Here is a 21,389-nt window from a genome sequence, read left to right on the forward strand (position 1 = left end):
AGCTGACAGTTCCAGATGACTAGAAAAGTCACCTCCATTCCTACTTTGAGGGATTGCTTTGGGCATCAATACACATTTTTATTGTCTCCTCTTATAGCTGTCAAATGTCAGGGAGTCAGACTTCTAACAACACATGGCATGGGGGTCTGTGATTTCCAGAATAAATCTCAGCTCTCTAGTACATTAGTAGTATTTAAAATGAGTAGTCTATAAAAATAGTATATAAAAAGTAGTATTTAAAATGTGTATTTAGTGGTATATAAAATTATTTGATAACTCTATCTCATGGTTCCACTGGCTAATAAATCTGTTGAATCCTTCCAGTTTCTTAATTTTCAGCAAGCTACAAATCTCACTAAAGAGGCCCCTGCTTTGTCAGACATATCATTGATCTTGGGATGTTTTATGGCATGTATGATGCTGGACCAAAAATGCATTTCTGAGTCAGCTTTCCAACTAGGAGACTATTATCAGGAAGCATTGTGACAATATCATTAAAAATTTGTATGGGAGAATGGTTTCTTGAACAATAAACTCATTCCTTACCAGTTCAGAAGAGGCCAGGTTGGGCTGGCTCTAATGATTCTTCTGGAGAAAGATGACTCACCATGTTAGTGAAAAGAGAAGAAAATGCAGGCTGTCCTGAAGTTTTGAGACAAGGTGGAGGCTATTTGTTCTGTTATCCACCTTTTAAAAACATACTATCTATAGCAGTCATCTATTTGTTAGGTAATAATTATGTGTGGCAATGTCTTGGTTTGAAATCTAAAGGATCTCCTAACTTTGGCAAAGCATGAATGAAATACTGATGGAGTTCTCAAGTCTCACACTTTCAAGCCTCACACTTTTCCCTCCTGTCTCTCAGTTCCTGCCTTAGTTCTCCCATGTCAGCGCTGTGCTGCTGCAGACTCCTCACTGCTCTGGAACTCCAGGCACCTGCCCAGCCATGCACAGTGCTCTGCCCTAGAAGGGAAACAGGCACGTGGGAGTCAAGATGTGAGAATGCAGAGGTGATTCTGCAGCCCCCTGCTGTCCCTCTGCCTTGTGAGCTGATGCTAAAATGCTAAAATGTGTGTCTGTCTCGTAACTTCTTGCACCAATTAAATATTCATCTTCATACCCTGAGGAGCAACCTCACATATCAGGACAATCTATAGGTAACAGTTTAATACTTAAAACTTTCTCTCTGATGACCAGTGAAGGGACATGAGGAATGTCAGGGAAGGCCAGTGTGGAGATTAGGAAAAGGTTCTTCACTGAGAGGGTGGTCTGGCACTGAACAGGCTCCCCTGGGAACTGGTCATTACTCCAAGCATGTCAGAGTTCAAGGAGTGTCTGGACAATGCTCTTAGTCCTGTGGTTTAGTGTTTGGTAGTTCTGCATGGAACCGAGAGTTAGACTTGATGATCCTTATGGATCCCTTTGAGATGGAAATATTCTCATGATTCATCTTTTTGGCAAGAGTGCTTCATGTTTTAAACAACTTGAATTTGACTGAATGGATTGTCCCTGTCACGTGATAACAAGAAAATGTCTACAAAATAATTTTCTAGGAAGTTTCTTTCTGTTACAGCTCTCTTCCCCAGTGGATCTGGGGAGCAGTGCCATGGAGGGCAGGCTGCAGCACTACAGCAGTGCTGTAGTTTAGATCAGCCAGCTTTCCCTGGGAGATGATGAAGTTTACAGTACTGAATTTTTCAGTAGAAGTCAGAAACACATGATTTCAAGTAAATAATACATGCTAACTTAGCCACAGCAGCATAAAAAGACCATAAATTTCATCTTGCTAAGCAAATTCATCTTTAAGCCTACACTGACGTTCTGTGCTGTAACTCTGAGATTGGCAGTGCAGCATCATACTTTATCGTCTGAACATTAATCCTGGGGTACTTAGTGGGAGCTTTGCATTGATTTATGTGCAGATTATAATATTGGTTATAAAGGTTAAAAAAGCTGACTGAGAGCATACTTTGGCCTTGTATTGGGTCTTTTCCCTAATATTTATCTTATGTTATTCTGCAATATTTTTTCAACAGCTTTTTATTGATCTAACAGTTTTATTGTTGTTGAATTCTGCTAATTCTGGTGTATGATGGACACGTATACATTTAACAGTGAAGAGAAATGTGATACATTTTAAATCTCAGGGAATGCCAGTAGTGCAAATTGGCATATAATCCTAATATTGTTTCATTGATACTTGAAATACAGTTTAACAAATGCAGATGTTCTCCTTCTCAGTACTTGAATAAGTTTCTTATATCTTCTCTACCATGTATCTGTAGGATTGTACTGAAGACTGTACGTCACAGAATAAGAGAAATAAGTTATTCTATAGCAAGATATGAATGGTGAACTTTGATATCACATATTATTTTCTCTCATGTCAAATTACAAACCTTTATTGCTTGAACTACCTCAGATTTTCTGTGTACTGAGAATTTACATGGGAATAAAACTTGGCAAATTGCCTTCATGCTGTTCTCTAAATGGGTTCTGATAAATATTTATAATGTCTTCTCACTGCTCAAATACAGATTCTAACTGGCCTTATTCAAGATTCAGTTATTCTTGGGATTAACCCTGAAATCCTATTACCAAGCCTAAAGCAGCAGGGGAAGAAAAAAAAATTGAAAAAAAAAATGACAAAGCCGGATTTAGCTACAAAATGAAAGCCTGGTGAAATCAGATCTATTTCACTATTGCTCATTTAATACATATGGATACAACTGGGTCACCAACTGATTTAGCCACGAGGTAGAAGTAGCATAGCAGCAAAACAAACCTCAGCAGATTGAAAGTCAACAGCAGTACTCTGAATAAGTCTTTAGCAAAGTCATTACATTTTCCTCAACTTTCAGTTTTCCTGGAATGACATTATTGATTTATTAATCTATTGGGATTTTAGTATTTTAAATGTGTTTTATTTCTATAGAAAGTTTAAGTCTAGAAATTGCTGCCTGGCTCAAGTTTACATTATTTTCTATAAAAGATAAATATTTATCAATGTTTAAAAATCCACCACTTTCATGCAGTTTAAGTCAGGTTCTCATTTCATGTCAGAAATTTTTGGAAAGGGAGATTTTCCTAGGGTTTTGTTGGTTTTGGGGTTTTGTTTTTGTTTGGGTTTTTTATTTGTTTGATTTAGGTTATTTTTGTTTGGTGTTTGTTTGTTTGTTTGTTTATTGAGGTTTGGCTTGGTTTGTTTTTTATTATTAACTTATAAGTGCAATTCCAGAAGATTCTGATTAAACATGATATGTTGAATCAATATATGTAAGTAAATAAACTGACAGAAAAGGGAGGCAGTAGGTAAGGATAATTGGGAAAATCTGAACTTTTACAAAGATCTGGTCCTACATACCTTATGTTATCACTTCTACAGATTTTGGAGGCACAGAAGGACATTTAGAAAGTAGGCTGGTTTACAGCTTTTCCATATTTTCATCCTCCTAGAGTCAGGGCCTCTTGTGTTCAAGATGTGGAAATTTTCTTTAAGGCAGAAGCTTAGATGTTAATATTTGTGGTTTTTCAATCATTTAGAACGTGAATATATTTTATTGGTTTAGTTGAAATGAAAATTTTATGCTAGTTACAGAAAGCACCAATGTCCTCCACTGGAAATGTAAAATTCCACGTTTCATGGTTCTTTTAAGACCAATTCAACTCTTTTTGTTTTACTGCCACCTAGTGACTAAAACTTGAAAACTTTTTTTGAAGTTTTCGATTTATTAGCGTTTGGTTTTGCATTTTGTAGTGATGAGATGATTTACAGAAGATTTTGTACTTTTCAAACTGAATCAAATAATTCAGGCTGAATTCTGATACTTTTGTCCTTCATTTCAGATGCTTTCTCCAGTTTTTTTTTTCTTTTTCACCCTCCCTTCTTTTGCCTTATATTGCCCTCTTAATGAAAACTCTATCTATCTATCTATCTATCTATCTATCTATCTATCTATCTATCTATCTATCTATCTATCTATCTATCTATCTAATCTATCTCTGCCTGTCTGTAGGGTCTTGTTATTCATTCTTTGATCTGCATATCCACAAAGTGGTACAGATACAGGAAATAAATCAATATTTCTGTTTTACTTCCCTTGAATTCCATAATAACCTCATGTTGTGCTAGCAATTTTAGTAATTTTATTGAAAGATTTCCAGGTTGAGGTTGTGGAAGGAGAGGAGGCTTTTACAATCCATAAGTAACTATTCTGGAATTAGAAAGGTTTTTAGAATGACAGCCTCCTATTTTTTGTAAGTTCAGCTCTTGGGGCACTTGGATTGCAGAGGTCCATGGGGCTGGAGGAGCCCACAGCTCAGTGAAGCTACCCAAGGGAGGGGAATTTAAATCAAGCATTTAAATCTTTTGCTGCACTTCTGTATAATTTTTCACTGTTTTTTTCACTTGGTTTTCACAAGTTGATCCTTTTGTGAATCAGAAGCTAAAGGCCTTGTAAGACTGTCAGATTGGTATTTCTGTTTCAGATCTTCTCCAGAATGACAAAGTTCAAGCAGCAATAGGTTCAAAGCCCTTCATTTGGACTTTCATGTAAAGTTCAATTGGTTTTCTTACCTTTCAGGTTATTGAGTTGCCCCATATGTGGCCAGAGATTGTACTGGTGGTCTGAGGTCAATGAGGTTGAGTTCTCTTGAGACTTTTTATGCCCCAGTAGTAGGCTTAGTTATTCCTGCCCAAACCTGTGAGAAGAAGGTCTTAATTTCCTCAGAGCAGAGGATTGTTCTGCGACATCCCAGAGGGGGAGAATGCAATAGGATATAAATAAATGGGGTAGTGAGAAATAATCCAGTGGAAACTGCATCTGGATCCTATACTTTGCAGGTATAATTACAAGACAGATTTAATTATATTAATACTTCATGAAGCTTTAAAATAAAAAGCTCAAGGTTATCCTGTTTTCCTTGATTTACAACTGTTTTGCTGCAAGCCTCTCTTATTTTAGCTTAGATAAGGAATAAGCTTTTCATATACTTGAAAAAATAGAAGCTGTCATTGGTGGTGACAGACTCTATAGGGTGACTTTACATTTGAACAATTGAATGGTTTGCCTCTAAATGTCATATTTTGTTTTGTAAATGAATCACTGAGACCACAACATCATAAAAAAAAAAAAAATCCATCTATTTCCTTTTTTCTGATAGCACTTTTATTGCATATTTACTGCAATCATTAGGGGGAATGCCAGGCTGATAAATACCCAACTGACATATTTCACATAGATACTCTGAGAGTCTTTGTTCAATAAAGTATGGGTTGTAATTACCTTCATTTTACACCTTTGATAGGATTTGATTTTGTAAGAACATGGACTTTCTGAAATGGCAACTGGTTTCTGAAAGCTTACATGTTCTTTCTTCTGTTAAATACTAAGTGATTGTGTTTCCAAGAAACCTTATGAACTGAAATAAGCATTATTATGGTACTTAGGGGTCAGACAATGTGATCAGTAATCAGTAAAGGCTTGCAGCAGTTATTTTGGCTTGTAAATTAAGATGTGTAAATTTTTACACATCTTAATGTGTAAAAACTAATAGTGCTACTATTGCTATTATGTTTCATATGAGCATAACTAAAAGCTGGCTCAGTTTGGCTACCTCTGAGTTTTGAATGGTCCTGGTGTTTGCCACATATGAAAAGTCAGTTTTAAGGATATTCTGTTTTACAGTTGAAATAATTCCATTACTTCAATGCTTTCCTGGAGTTTAGATTAATTAAATTCACCCCTGAATTTTCTTTCCCTCCTCATCAGCATTTCATCAGTCAGATTTGAACTTTGCCTTCGTCTCCTAGCAAACAGGGAAATGTTCATTCTGTAGGATTTCTGTTCCATCGAGTGATTCCTTCATCGAATCACAAACTCTGCTCCTCTGCCTTTCTGACTGGCATTACCATTAATGTTGACTGATGTCTCTGCAAACAGCTGGCTCATGCATTTGCTTAATTAAATCAGAGCCTTTGCAGACTTTGGTTGATTTAAGTCTCCACGCTAGAAATCTGTCATTTCTCTCCTTCATTTTACATCAGCATTTGTGCATCTACAGATGCAGATGCTTTGGTTTGACCCTTTGTTCACTTTACAGAGTGTGTGAGTACAGTGCAATGCAGTTTAATGTGGAAATGCAGTATAGCAGTTTCCTTGTCAGCTTCCTGCATAGTTTGAACCAGTATTCCTTAAAATATTTTAAAAATCACTTCTATTGCCATAATTACCAACCCATGTGTTGGATACCTCCTGACCTTCTTAGAAATAATTATCCTGGTATATTTGCAGGACTGCTAGCAAGCGACTAAGATTGGCAGTTTAATGTTAGTGGCATTCCAGGGAGAAATTTTCTCTTGTCACTAAATTTCCACTTGAATGTCTAAACTGCTGTTTGCTATAGCCAAGGCGTGTACAGGCCATAGGATTGGACTTAGGATTTCTTTTATATGAAGTCATTAAATAATTTCTATATAATATCACTGGAGAAGCAGAGGAGTGTTTTCACTATATTTTTTCAGATGAAATTTACTTTAGTAGGGCAGAGCTGCCTACTAGGTAATGGATTTTTTTTTTCTTTCCAGATACAATTTCTGTACTTTTACTCCAACTCACAATTTGAATTGCTTTTCAGACCTTGTCTTTATAAAATTACTTTATGTCTGTAATTTTCCCATCATGGCTATAAATTTAGGTTGAGGCAAACTGAAATAATTCCACAGCACAATAACTGTTTTCACTTTCACATGGTTTATGTTTCCAATAATCATTAGGTGATTTACTGATTACTACTATAAGAAACTTTTATTGGAAGCACCATTGAATGTGTCAGAGCTTTGCAGCACAGTGAACTGGTTACAGTTGTGTGATCACCTCATGGTTTTGCTTAAGCAGCAAAACAGACTGGGTGTTTTTGGTCCCAAAAACATTCATTTTTGGGCAATACAGAATGCATTAAGAACATACAGTTCTTAATGTTCCTACTCCTTTATAACATGAATTGAAATACTAGGCGTTATTAAAAATGGTTTATTATTAATCCTTTTATCCTTTTAAGTTTTGTTTGTTATAAGTGTCATACAGTTACAGGTTGGTATTTGCTGCTGAAAGCACTTCTATCTCTGTACTTTGTGCCTGGTACTCAGTGATTTATTTTAGACATTTAAGTAGTTGAGCATTTATTGAAACCTGTGACCTTATTTACATTTATCTACAGAGCACTATTGAACTAGTTAGCAGTAGTGAGATTTAAGACAACAAGGCTTGAATTTTGAGTTATTTTAAGGCTTGGCACCAGGTTGACAGCATAAAATTGCATTTATGTTTACTTTCACAGAACATCCATAATCAGGAAGAGGCATAATAATCTGCTTTCAGTTGAAATGTAAATGGTGAGGTCTGTATTTTAGTATACATGAATATATGTATATTTATAGAGAGACAAATTTAAAAGCAACCTTAAACTGATTTCCACTTGTACAGACAACATTTTGCACTTAAATTTCTGTGTATGTTTTTACATAATGTCAGAATATCATATAAATTACTTTTCAGGGAGTAGTCTTTATGGATGTGTGAGTAAGACAGTAGAAGTATGTGTTTTCTCAAGACACAAATTGCTACTGCTATCATCAGTATTCTCATATTTGCAGCTGTACTCTCCTGTGCTTCCAAGAGCGTCTTTTGTTTTCCAGAATTTATATATACCAATTGAGTCTGATCTGCAAGTTACATTGTAAAACACCAAAGTAATTCATGCAATATGGAAGTCACTTGATAACTCAACCAGTATTTTTCAGGGGGTTAAAAAAGGTAAAATATATCTTTATCTATGTTGTTTTGGTTTTTTTTTTAATTTCCACAGGTTCTGCATTTCTAAGTTTTATTTCTTTAGGTAAACTTGAAACAAAGTTTGTGCGATTTTTTCCACTATAGTAGATTTTATTTGGGTTGCCACAGAGTGAAGCATCAAATAACTGTTTTTTAAAACATTTAGACTCGTTTTGGATTCTCCAATCACTACTGGTTATTCTCAGCAGAGTGGAAATGAAAATCTAGGTTTGACATTCTTGATCTCACGAAGAGCCAGAAAACATAAATCTTTACTTCTACAGTACACAGAAAACTAACTTTCTTTAATGCTATTTCTATTTATTTTGCAGTTTAATAACAATGCTCAGAATGTCAGTTGCTTTAATCATCTTGTCCAAGCTAATGTGAGGAACAAGAAGAAACTGAAAGAAGCTGTCTATAAAATCTCTGCTAAAGGAATTACAGATTACAAAAAGGGCTTTAGCTATGCTTTTGAGCAGCTGCTAAATGTAAGTATTTAAGCAAGATCTCTCTGCTGTCAAGTGAAGGAGAATTGGAATATTCAGCAGGCTACTGCATGCTCCTTCTTTGTGTAACTAAGTGGTACAAGTGCAAACCTCTATTTAGCAAGTAAATTTATCCCAACAATGTTTTTTTTCCTTGCAGGTTCCCCAGCAGGTTGCTAAGACTTTGGAATTAATTTGGCTTTCAGTCTGTTGTACTGTTTTACTTCATTCATTCAGCTGGTTTTTCGTTTAACATGTGATTCACAGTTGACACATACTTGTGCTAGTGGTTGACTTGCAGTTAATTTTAAAATGGAAAGATCTGTGTTACTGTGTTATTATTTCAATTTTACCGCATCATCTCCTAGCAATGCTTAGTTAACCTACAATTTCACACTTATTAGAAGTCATAAATACTTTACCATGGTTTCAGCAAGATAGGGGAAGGAAATGAATTAGTTAATAGAGGAATACTAGGCACCTGATAATGCCTAAAGCATAGTATTCACTCACTGAGACTATTCTAATTATTTTCTGTTTCTCATGTAGAAAAAGAAGAATTTCCTCAAAAATTAAATGCATTGTTTCCATTTTTTAAATACATTGCACTTTCTAACCAGGCACAAGCTTTTTGAATAGCAATGTTTCCCGTTTATAGCAAATGTTTGGGGTTTATTAGTAAATTTTAAATGGTTCATGTCGTTGTTTAAAAAAATAGCTCTACTTCTCACCTTCCTGAAGTAGGCATATTGTATCTTAAACCTTAGCTTAAATAAAGCTGCATCATTTTACAGCAGGTAGGGTATAGCTTAAGTATTCTTATCCTTACTGGTTTTGGTTTTGTTTTGTTTTGCTTTTTTGTGGGGTTTTTTGTGTGGGGTTTTGTGTGTGTGTGTGTGTATGTGTTTGTTTTGTTTTGTTTTGTTCTGCTTTGATATTTTGGGGGTTTTTTTGAGGCTTTTTTCGGTTTGTTTGTTTTAGGTTTGTTTGTTTTTTGGGGTTGGTTTTGGTTTTTTTTTTTTTTTTGTTTTTTGTTTTTTTTTTGTTTTTTTTTTTTTTTTTTTGTGGTTGTGGTTGTGCTTTTGGTTCTTTTTCCAATTTTTTTCCCCCATGTTTTTATGGGAAATTTTCTCAGTATACTACTATTCAGATCAGCAGAAGGGTGTGGGGGGGAAATGAGTGGGTGTCCTCTGCTGATGTGGTTTTATATAAAATCACAAACAGTATTTTAAAGTCTATTGGACATTTTAGACCAGGCTGGATGGCATTTTCACCTGTTCTGCACCTGTTGAGATCTTATGCAGAGGGAACCAGGAAGAAAAGAAATTTTGCCAAATATGTTCCTCCTAGCAATAATATTTGCTTAAAGTTATGGATTACATTTGATGCAGCACCAGGTACATACTTGTTCTATAGGCAACATTTACAAAAGCTGAGCACAGGGGGAGCCTCAAACTGGATTTTTTTGTAGAACTAAAGTATTACTTAAAAAATAATTGGAGGTGAGTGTTAAAGTGGGACCATCTCTTTTTTAGCTGAAGGTGGAAGTGTGATTAGCCTCACATGATCTCTGCAAGCCTATTAAGTTATGGCTGGACATTGTGGATTGCCCAACTTTACGGATATATGCTCATCCTCTCCAAATATTGCCAAATCTGTTTAGCAGGAAGAGTAAAGGGATGGGGATGGGTTCAGGCCAAGGCTCTGGTGACAAGACAATATAATATGGTGGTATAATACAGGCTTAAATAAATAATCAAAAAATATGCTTTGGGATAGTTGCCGCTTGTATATTTATGAATTCAGATAGTCCAATTGCTTTAAGGTCCAAATAAATCAAGTATTTCTCAAATTTTCAAAATAATTTTGTGGGTATTGTTTCTGGATGACAGTTATTTCAAACAATTTTCCAGTATACCAAGTTAATGTTTGGTACCAAAAATTGCTGTTTCTTGTGTTTCTATATAGAACACTCAAGTTTTTTCAGCATAATAATTCATGTCATTAACAATAATCTGGATTCCATAAGTTTTATACAGCATCTTCATATTATTATTTGTTACATTAAGGTGCTTCTTTGAAAATCATAATACTTCAGCTTCAGTAGTTCAGGAGGATTTTCCCCTCATATTGTAATATCTATGGTTTGTTAAAGAAAAATTAGTGAAAAATGCATTCCTGAAGTGTCAAGTCACAAAATATAATTGTAACCTGCCACTTACAGAGTTAATTTTAAAGATGTGAAGGTTGTTTAAAACAAAGGCAATTTTAGATGCAGTGTAAAATGGATCATGACTTGCTTGCTTATTTGAAAGAAAAAAATAAGGCCTGTATCAAATAGAAGAGAGAATTAAAAATTATTAAATAGTTCAATTCCTCTTGTATTCTTTTGTGGTTTAAGCTAAGAAGCTGTTTCATGTCCTGGGGAAGCTCCTGTATAGACAACACATTCCCATGCAGCTGTGGCTCATTGGACTGCTAAGGAATACTGTTCAGAAAAATGAAATTACAGCATTTTCCCAGTCTGTAATGGATTCACTCCCTGAGCCACTATCTCTCATTTTAGACCAAAAGAGGCTGGGGGGGAGGAAGATGTGTTTTAAATTCCTTAAAGATCATCTGGTTCCAGCACCCTTGCCATGGACAGGGGCATTTTTCACTAGACCAAACTGCTCAGGGCTCTATTCAACCTGGCCTTAAACTGTTCCAGGGATGGGGTAATATCATATGATTTGAATTTTTTCATGTTCAGCTTTCCAATAATATTTGGAGGCTAAAATCCTGGATATTTTTTTCTGTGACATTAGCGTCTTTAGTGTCTAAACAATGTAGTGTAAGTGATGTCCTTCTCTAAGTATGAGGAGATGAGAGAAAACTGTTTTTTTCTGATACTGTGTAAGCATATGTTGAATAAGTCACAGAAAAGTCCTGCTTTGGTCAGTGAAAGCAAAGCCTAGCTCAAGTTTCCATTGCCCATAGTACTGCTTCTTTTGAAATCCTGAGAAAAGTTCCATAACATGAGGAAATTTTGGTTCCCTTCTTTGTCTCTCTGATCTTATTTTGGTCTATATATTAAATCACCGTAGGTGTAGGTGAATTTCTTTATTTATGAGGTATCCAACCCTACTTTTATTACTTTTTTAATATCGAGAGAATTGCAGCCCAAAGCAGTATCTTGCAAGTGATATTTCACAAGCAAAAAATGGTCATAAATTATTTAATCCCAACTGAAACACAGTGTGCTGATGAGGCTGGAGAGAAGGTATTGATATATAGCCAAGTTTTATATGTTGTTACATGTAAGGGAATCTGGGCTAAATTCTTTGGGCTTGATTTTTTTTTTTCCACAAATTTTTAGATTTGAAAGTAGTAATAGTAAGAAAAGAAGTAATTCTTCACTGAATATTGAACAGGAATTAGACCAATGAGTAGAATGAAAAGTGGCAGAGGGGAGTGGGATCATCACACCTTGACCAGCCTGGTGGCAGTCAGTTTATAGCCACAAAAATTAAAGCAGGAGGGAACTGGGGACTTTGTAAGGACAACTCTCATATTTGTCTTCCTGACTCTAGAGGAAATTCATAGAGCAAAATTGAGGCTTGTGGAAGAAGCTGAATTTGTTTTTCTGGATCTCTAAGGGTTTTACTCAATCTCATCCAGCTATTCAGAAGTACCAAGGTACCATTTGTATGCAACACAAAGGGCAAGGAATGGCTGCAAAAGCAATAAGCAGTTTACTTAGACTAGAGTTTTAACTTTTAGAGAATAAAAATGAGCCAAAATTCATGCTCACCACTATTGATCTGGCTGTGGAACAATTTTGTTATTTCTTTGCAAAACACACTGCCTTTTTCTCAGGGGCTTTACTAGTTACATTGATGAATTAGGAGTCAGAGGGGCTTCTTCTTAATTGTATTTCAGGCTTGCTCTCCAGAAATAATGGAACATGCTCCATTTTTCAGCTCTAAGATGCAACATAATTGGAAAAGTTGGTGATGGAGAGATTTTAATAATCTAGGTGGCCATATCTTGGTACAATATATTATGTAAACCTAATTCTAAAGTACTTTTTCAAAGATTAGCTATTTATTTGGGAGTATTAATAATTTTAATAACAACATGAAAGAATTAAAGATTTGGAAGATGAAGCTCAATTTAAGGAAATATGACAAAAATATTTTGAAGGGTATAAGGTGGATATTTTGTAGGATGCTTAAATTAACAGAGTTTTTATTCAAGCTGTCAGTGAGCTGGAAATTTTTTGTGAGTAGGAGTGCAACAAAAAAAAAAAAAAAAGCATATTCAGTAATTCATTACATGTCCATTGTTCCCTAATTTCCACAAGGGAAGTAATGATAAAGGAAAAAAAGTGTAAGGATGAGAAAAGAGAAAAAATATTTTGAGATCCCCACTGTGCAAGTCTCATGCAGAACATCTGACAAGGGACACTGTGGGGTGCATGTAATGAGTATGAGCTAAAGAGCTCTCCTTGTGTTTGTGGAGGTGAAAGGAACCACCAAATTCCTATTCCACTCTGTTGGGCCAGATCTGAAGTGACTCATATTGAAGTATCTTGGAACAGAAAAGTGGCTTTGGATTATTTTATTTTATTTTTTTGTTCATTGGAGGGTATTGAATGAAATTATACAATATTCATGTTTTGACATTACCATGTTAAAGTAGTAAGTGTGTAGCTATAAAAGCCATCAGATATAATAGTTGTTATTCCTTATAGCCTGAAATATAAAAACTCTTCTGTTTGTATCTCCTACAGCACAGTGTCTCCAGAGCTAACTGCAATAAGATTATTATGCTGTTTACAGATGGTGGTGAAGAAAGAGCACAAGAAATTTTCCACAAATATAATGAAGACAAAAAAGTAAGTGATATATGAAAAATTTTACTGTATGAAATACAACAGCATAAATGTATAAAGCACTTTAAAAAAACTTATTAGTATTGATCCTTAGGACACTAAAATCTTTTTCAATCTATAACATTTATTTGAAAAATCATAAAATACATTTAATATTTTACACTTTGTGACTCATTGGTCTCAAGTGATGCAGAAGTATACTGTAAACCATAAAGAACTCAACTTTCTATTGACACTTTTCTTGCATTAGTGTAATTCCTGAATTATCCAGCAGAAACGTAGGTACCTAAATGACAGGATATATATGTGTATCTCTGTCTCCTCACTGCAAATATCTTCTATGTGCTTTTATTGTTTGCCAGGCAAAGGCAAATGGGAACTCAAGGTTAGAATCTGAATTTGAATAGATTTGGGCTGGAACAAACCCACTTTTTTCCCAGTGAGGCTAATTATACCTTTGAATGTCTTAGCAAGAAGTGAGATGGCTTTCTGTTGGTGAAATTTGATCTATGGTTAAAGCAGAATTATGGGTTTGACATGAGAATCCCTGGATGAGTTCTCTTGTTTAGATAAAATTGGATTATTAGCTGTGCTGGTTTTGGGTTTAATTTTTGAATCTAATCAAATTTCTGGTCTGGCTTTTGCATAATTAAAGATTTAAAAATGCAGGAGCATGTGCATGAAATATAATGGTTTATAAAGTTGTTTCCTGTTAAATTTCAGTGAAAACTATTATTTATTATTATTAAAAGATTAATCACAGTCTAAATAGAAATGGAATATGAGCTGGATTCACACTGCAACTAAGCATTTACCTTTTCCAGTGCCTGGGGTTGTGCCTACATCTGTGGGGTTTTATGAGTTATTTTTTGTTTTGTATTCAAAAAAAGCAGCTAAAAGTTAGAATGTGATTCATGAAGGCACTTCAACAGCTGCCATGGATGTATATGCATGAAACAGTGGAAGTATTTCATTGGAAATCTTCATATGTTTGAATTAATCCTTTCAAAAGTAGAGCTGGAAATGCAGTGCTTAGTTTGTATCTTGACCAGTGATTCAATCACTGACCTTGAATAATCATTTTGTGGCTGTTGTACAGTTGTGCTTTACACAGAATGATATGGTGGGGTTTACTTAATCTTTGTGTCTGAGCTGAAAGTACTTTTTAAACTCTCCATTAGAAGAGAGAATGGAAGTCATAGCCATGTGTGATGCACATGGCTGTACTCTGAAAATAAACACAGAGATGCCTCTTAAAATTTGGAGAGTAGTAGATAGGTAGTGTTAGCTTTTATCACATTACAACAACAGCCATCAGGTTTTGGAAATACCCCCATAAGGGGGAAGATGTATGATTCATTTCTTATTATATTTTTTCATTTAATTTACTGTGTTAGGAGGAAAGTGTAGTAAAATATTCAGTCCAAACAACAAAATAGATTTGGAGGGCTGAGATTTTTGATCTTATTCACATCATGCCTGATGGTTGATTATTTTGTGAAGTATAATAAATGGCATGTAGGATTTACTAATTTTAAATGGTTATTTTACTGCAGCATTAAATACTGTAAATTTTCACTGCCGAGGGTTGGGATGGTTTTATGTATAATGTTATATATAAAACACTATACACAGTCACTTTCTTGTTACCTCTTGTGAAGGAAGTTTTGGGGGTTTTATTGCATACAGCAAATGTATAATGGTAATAATGGTCACTGTGTGCCTGTATATTATCATACATAATTTAATGCATTGCCAATGCAATGCAAGGCATGTTTTCTACATTTGTTTATGGTCTATGCATCTACAAGTTCAAAACTAAACACTTCCATCTTGTCACTTGTCTAATGAAGCACTGGATTGCTGGATATCAGTCCTTACTGGTTTTCTCCAAGGTGACATTGGAATTGCAGTTCCAAGTTTATGCAGGTGGAATTTGAAGAACCATTTGCTTTCCCCTTATCTCTTTCAATCAGAAACAATCCTTGTAGTGTTGAAGGGATATTCATGGTTGGAGAACATCTAATGAGACTGCACCAGTAAATTCTTTTTTAGGAGTCACAATGAAATCTCCCAACATCTTTCATAACATTCTAATATTTTTAAAATAAGCCTTATCCAAAATATACTTGTGATAATGCTCTCCTTAGCAAGGCTACACTTGATTCCAGAATGATGACATGTGAGCTCTTTTGTTGTTGCCTCTGTATGTAACTTAATGTTAGTTCATTACCAGTAGAGAACAGCATAATTGGTAGACACATTCCAACATGAAAAACACACATACACTTTTAATCTTGCTAAGTCATAATCACAAATATTGTGTTACCTTCTTAGATTGCAGAGTAGGCTGCTTTCTTATATTAAATGATGAGATTTGAAAGAGATGTGGGTGTAATTTCTGTTGTCTTTATTGCAGTTAATTTATAATTTAGTTCATAAATATCCAGTGAATTTCAGACTATGTTGATATTTATCATTTGTAGAGGGACTGTTCATTATAAGGTGTTAAAAAGTTTTCACTGCTTTACAGTAGAAGCAGTTCATGCTATAAATATGTATCAGCATATGTATCTTCTTGCCTGCTCTGCATTTATTTGACTACTTGTCTTTGTGTTTTTGCATAAAGCATATAAAAGATAAATCTTTATTGTCTTATGTCACAGTCAGTCACTTAGCACCACTGAGTTGTAAACTTACTTTCTTTTTCTTATACTAACAAAAAACCATTCCTTCAAATCTCTTAATCCTTGTTTCCATCTTCCTGATGTGAAATTGCTTCAGCTATATAAGTATTTTCTTTTTCATGTCAGTTAATTTGTAAATCCATGCCATGAAAGAAGCTTGAGTTTCAGCCCATCAGGTAACGTGATTTAGTGCACTCGTTTGCAGTGTCCTTGGTGCAACCTTCAAGTTAAGTGAAATAATGCAATAAACACTTGAAAACTACTAAAAGAGAGCCTAGAATCTAGAAGCTGAAAAGTAGTCCTTTTAAATTCAAAATTTTAATCTGTTTGAAATAGCATACAGACATATTTTAAATAGTTTTCTGTCTGTATAAATAATTTACAGTGTGAGTAAGAGCGTTATAAAACTTAAGCAACACAGATTTGGGGAGGAATACTTATCTGTGTGAAGAGGAAAATCACAGTTGTGTTTCACCTTTGCATGCCTTTTTCCCTTTATAAAGCCAAATTTTATTGTCACATATTGCAACTACATGCTGAGCCTGATACTTAAAAACTGGCATGTTTACCTTTATGGTGACATTTGGGGCACTCACATTAAATGTGTAAAATACCACACATGCTCTAAATTTGAGGAATGAGGGTGCTGAATTTCATTTTATTTGCACTCCTCCTACAGATGGCTTCACTGAAGATAGCAATATAAATTTAATTGAAATGTATGCCCTGTAGGCGTTTATCGTGAGAATTTTGGATCCAGGTTGAAAATAGAAAACCACAGATCTTTGGGGCAAGTTTTCCCCTTGGAATCTGTGTTTGGAAAGACTGCTCAACTTATGTGAGTAGGAAAAGACCTTTAACATACCTCATGCACTTTTAGTTGTTTGAAGTTTCATAGAATGGCAGAGGTTTGTGTGGGTTGGATGAACTGACCTGACATAAGCAGAATTAGTCTGACCCCTCAGGTGGGAGGAGAACTATAAATTGGGTCTTATGTCCCATTCTCACAGAATTATCTTCCATTATTATTATAACTTCATTTTTTGTAGATTTTTCTGACAGTATCATTTGAGAGGAAATGATGTGAAGGGAAGTTTTCCATCAACTCTGTTCCATTAAGAATATCTCTGTGTGATGGGCACAGAATTGCTGCTGTTGCAGACATCCCATGGGAGAAGGCTCCAGCTTGCTGGAGCTCCCCTGGGAAGCTTAGAGCTGCCACTGACTTCTTCCAAATGGGACATATTCAGCATGTCAATAGAGTAAAAAAATGAAATATTTATGAGAGAGAGCTTGTAAAACTTTTATTAAAAAAAAAAAAAACAAGAACAAAAAACTAGCCTCCTGCTGTCATTACCAGTGGAGGCAACCATTTTCTTTTTTGGTTTCAATCCCTTAGTGCATAGCTGCAAGTCAGTAAAATTAAAATCAAAATTATGTTAATTTAGGCAGTGGTGTCTGTATAGTTCTAGATGACTACAAAGGACATTCAAGCAAGCCCATGGCATTTCCACTTTGGGTAGCTGTGGAATTCTCATCAGGGATCAGACTGACCAAATGTAACTTTATATGGTCACTTACAGAGCTTAAAATTGAAACAGCATCTTTCACAACACTGGTGGCAGCTTTGAATAGAACTGAACAGCTGTCAGAGTGCACCCCAACAGGTTTGGCATTTCTGACTGTGTGGTAGGCTTGTAACACAGGATCTAACACAAAATAATTAAATTAACGGTTGAACAAAGCTTGAGCTGGCTGGTTAAACTTGCTCCCCAGCTCTTTTCCTAATCACTTCTGCCTCAAGAATGTGTCACCTTCCAGCTGTTAATTTTACTTTATTGTATGTTCCGTGATATGCACAAATGGTAGACCTAAAATATTCTGGGTGAAACTTGGGTCAGTACTCAAAAATTCCATAATCCATTACTTTTTCTGTCAAAGTAAGAAGTGGAAACTGTTATTAGAGTATTCAGAGAAGAAGAATCTTATTCTAAATGCAAATCACCTTTTATTTTTTTCTTACCTCTTAGCTCCACTTATAAATTAAGGGTTTGCAATATACCTACTGTCCCAGTTTCTGGATTTCTAACATAAATTAATTCCACTACAATAATGAATTTAAATATACCGTATCTTAGTCTCCCTCCTTTGACACTCATTACCCAAATATGCTTTGGTAATAGTCAAGTTGCACATTACCAAGCTATGTAAGTCTTGAGTTTTTAAATCCATGCAATAACTGTTTGGTGGGGAGATTAGTAGGTTTTTTTCTTTTTCAGTATGATATTAAGCACACATTTTTTCCCCATAAAATTAGGTTTTGAACCACAATTATCTGATGGTTGTGAAGCTCCGTTTCCCTACCAGGAATCTGAGTTCAGTGATGTTTTAAGATAGCCTTTTTCAAAAATATCTATGCATTGTTCTTTCAGCAATCTTCTCAGCTAACCTGCTAGGCTACCAGGTGTCCATTCCCTGGCAATGCTCTTGGATTGCAACAGTCTGCCCATCTTTCCTACACTGTCTATCACTGACCCCTTTATCTTTAGGCATCACCAAACATCACCAAGCCTTTCTTGGAGACTTCAATAAAGAAGTTATATCCATTATATTTTTTTTCTATTTTTTTCACTTTTCCATTCAGCTACTGCATCCCCTGTGCTGTTCTGTGTGTGGACACCAGGGTGAGGTCGCTGCAGACTCAAAGAGCTGCAGCAGAAAGTGCAGCAGGGCTAAGGGGGGCTCATTTAGGAAGGTCTGCTTGCAGAACCTTTTCATGCATGTGTCTGTACACACATCTCCTTGTTGATGTGAGTTTCTCTTTATGCTGCTGTTTCATTATGAGCTCGATTCTGGGTTGCCACGTGGCGTTTTTATCTCCCATGCAAGATAAAAATCCATGTGGAGGTGTTGAGAACTGCAGAAGTCTAATGAAAGTTTTAATATAGCTTTGTTGAAAAGTAACCTTATCAGTTTTATTAAAGTCATGTGTATCTGTTACATAAAACCCAACTGGCAGCTTGTTCCCTTCAAATTTGGCATGGAGGAGGCTATTTGATACTTCTATTTTTGTTGATCTCCAATTCCAAACACTGGAGTAATAGCAATTGATTCAGTGCATCACATTGAGGTTGATGCTGCAGATGGCATAAAATGATTAATCAAGGCAACAAGGATAGAATATCAGTTAATATAGAAAGCACATTATGTTTGTTTTGGGACAAATGCAAGAGAGTCAGACTGCATTTTGCTTATTTATGCAAACAAAATGCTACATATGGCATAGCTGGTTGAGGCTAGACATCCGAGGGTCTGTCCTGTCTCAGCCTCCCCATACTTTAACTCTGCATTCATTCCTGTAAATTTGCTATTGCTGTGAAATACCTTGTGATTTGATTGTGTTCTCCTGTAATTCAAGAATTGGAGGTCTGGGACTTTCTGCAACAAGCCTTTTAATACCTAGACCATACCTAAAGATGTTTATGTAACCTCTTCTTTAAAGTATCCAGTTCCACAGCTTCCTTAGGTATTTACATTCTTCTCTTTCAACAGCCACCTGTTTAGAAAGCTTTCCTAGATTTCCTTAAGACGAAGCAGGCTTAGAGGGTTTAGAGTTTCTTTTTTTCTTTTCATTTTACATTCTTTAACAAGAACAACTAATTCCTATCATAATAATATCCCCTCTATTTTAGGAAAAAAATTCTATGTTGAAATTTTCATCCAAGTTTGCTATGCAGCTTTTTTCTTTTCAACTAAACAAGCTAATTTCTTTCAGATTAATCAAATATGTATCTTAGATTGTATTAATTATTTATTCTTTTGTGTATAAAGGCACATTGTCACTCTTGAATGATAAAAGAAACTGAAGTAACTTAAGTGGTATAAAGAGAACAGAGCATTATATAAAATATAAATATATATATAATGTAGTTGTTTTTTTTTTAATGCATGTCAGCATTTGGGTAAATATATCATAGAGCATAACTTACCATATTTGTTTTTCTGCTTTATTCTGAATATTATTTCTCTAGATGTTTGGGGATTTTTGGTTGTATGTTTTGTTGGTTTTTTTTTTAATAGTTCCTCTTCAGTCTCAATATCTGTGCTTGATTTTCCAAGTCTTTTTAATCCTAAATTACATTTAACTGTTTCTACTTGTATACTTAATGTTTTCTTCTTCCTAAATTGCCATTTTTCTTTTAATCCTTCGTTCTTTATTTTATCTTCCTACATTACTCATTCAGCTATCTAATTCTCTGTGTTTGTTGGAGTCAGTCTCTTATCCTTTTTTATGAAATGCTATGAAACATTCCTTTCCTTGTAATAAAAATAACTTCTTGATCTTTCACTCAAACTATTTTCTTTCTCCTGGATTTACAAATAATTTTGCCTTAAAATTCAAATATAAATTAACAGTTCTTGGCATCTTCTAGAATAAGACATTTTCCCAACCTGCTAAAAGATATTCAGTAATTATGCCTCACATTATAAGTTTATCTGCATGACCTTATATATTTACAGTTATAAATATTTTTTCTGAATTTCTTGTGTTTATTAGGGAAAGTGGAATAAGTAAAACCTGACTGTGATGAGCCAGTTACAGAGCATTGAGACAGAGAAATTTTAAGTTGTTTTACTGTAAGGGCCACATGAGAGGTTAGTTTTTCCCCTTCATTTAAAAATACAAAGAGTGAAGGAAATTTGAAAGTTAAGAATTGTTTTCTGCGGATAGAGAAGCCAAAAATTATGCAAGAAAAAATGCATGAATATGATTATGAAGATTAAGAGATGCTTCTATGTAAAATTGCCCATTCTGACATTGTCTGATCACTGAGTCTAGAGTTTTCCAAAGGTTAATTTTACAACAATTGGTTTAAAATTGGTTTACAATTGCTTTAAAATGCAAATTTCTGGGAAGAAACTGCAGAATTTGTCCACTTAATAGAATACTCAATATAACTAAGGTGGCACAACTGAATACTATTTTAAAAATAATTAACTATTATTTATTGACTCTAAAACTTGATAGAAATCTTAGTTTCTAAATGCTGCTTAGGCCATCTCATAGGTGGATCTTGAGGATTTCTCTTTTAGTAAGTGGAAAGGTTTGCCAGTGCACAGCTGGAAAAAGTGGACAGAATGAAGAGTTTATTCTGCAAGTGAAGAAGGTGAACTGTAGATTGGGACAGAATGAAGAGTTTATAGCTGGGCTCCAAGAGGGGCAGTACAGAATAGGAATCTCTTTGGGGGGCAAGAGAACAAGGGAACAGCTGAAACAAGCAGATGGTGGCACAAGCTGAATGCATGCAGCAGCCTAAACAGTTGACAGGTTAAGAAGGAAATAAAAATTTCAAAAAATGAAGTTACAATTCATTTGGATAGCAAGAAGTATGTGTTTATATATTCAAGAAGCATAACAGAAGAAATGGATGTGAAATGGGAAGGTAGAGTGCAAGTGAAGAAGGTGAACTGTAGATTTCACCCAGGCAAGTAGAAACCTTGTGCA

General features: G+C 35.0%; 1 protein-coding gene across 1 annotated transcript in view; it reads left to right on the forward strand.

Annotated features, from left to right (window-relative positions):
* The window catches only part of CACNA2D1 (calcium voltage-gated channel auxiliary subunit alpha2delta 1), a gene marked incomplete at its 5' end in the record, with an annotated part of 194,225 nt that overhangs the window by 104,650 nt on the left and 68,186 nt on the right, over positions 1–21,389 (forward strand). The window contains 2 exons of the mRNA XM_031064270.1: positions 8,165–8,323; positions 13,095–13,199. Coding sequence (XP_030920130.1) covers positions 8,165–8,323; positions 13,095–13,199 — 264 coding nt within the window. The remainder of the gene's footprint in view (positions 1–8,164; positions 8,324–13,094; positions 13,200–21,389) is intronic.

Source organism: Geospiza fortis, unplaced genomic scaffold (assembly GCF_000277835.1).
Source record: "Geospiza fortis unplaced genomic scaffold, GeoFor_1.0 scaffold888, whole genome shotgun sequence".
NCBI lineage: Eukaryota > Metazoa > Chordata > Aves > Passeriformes > Thraupidae > Geospiza > Geospiza fortis.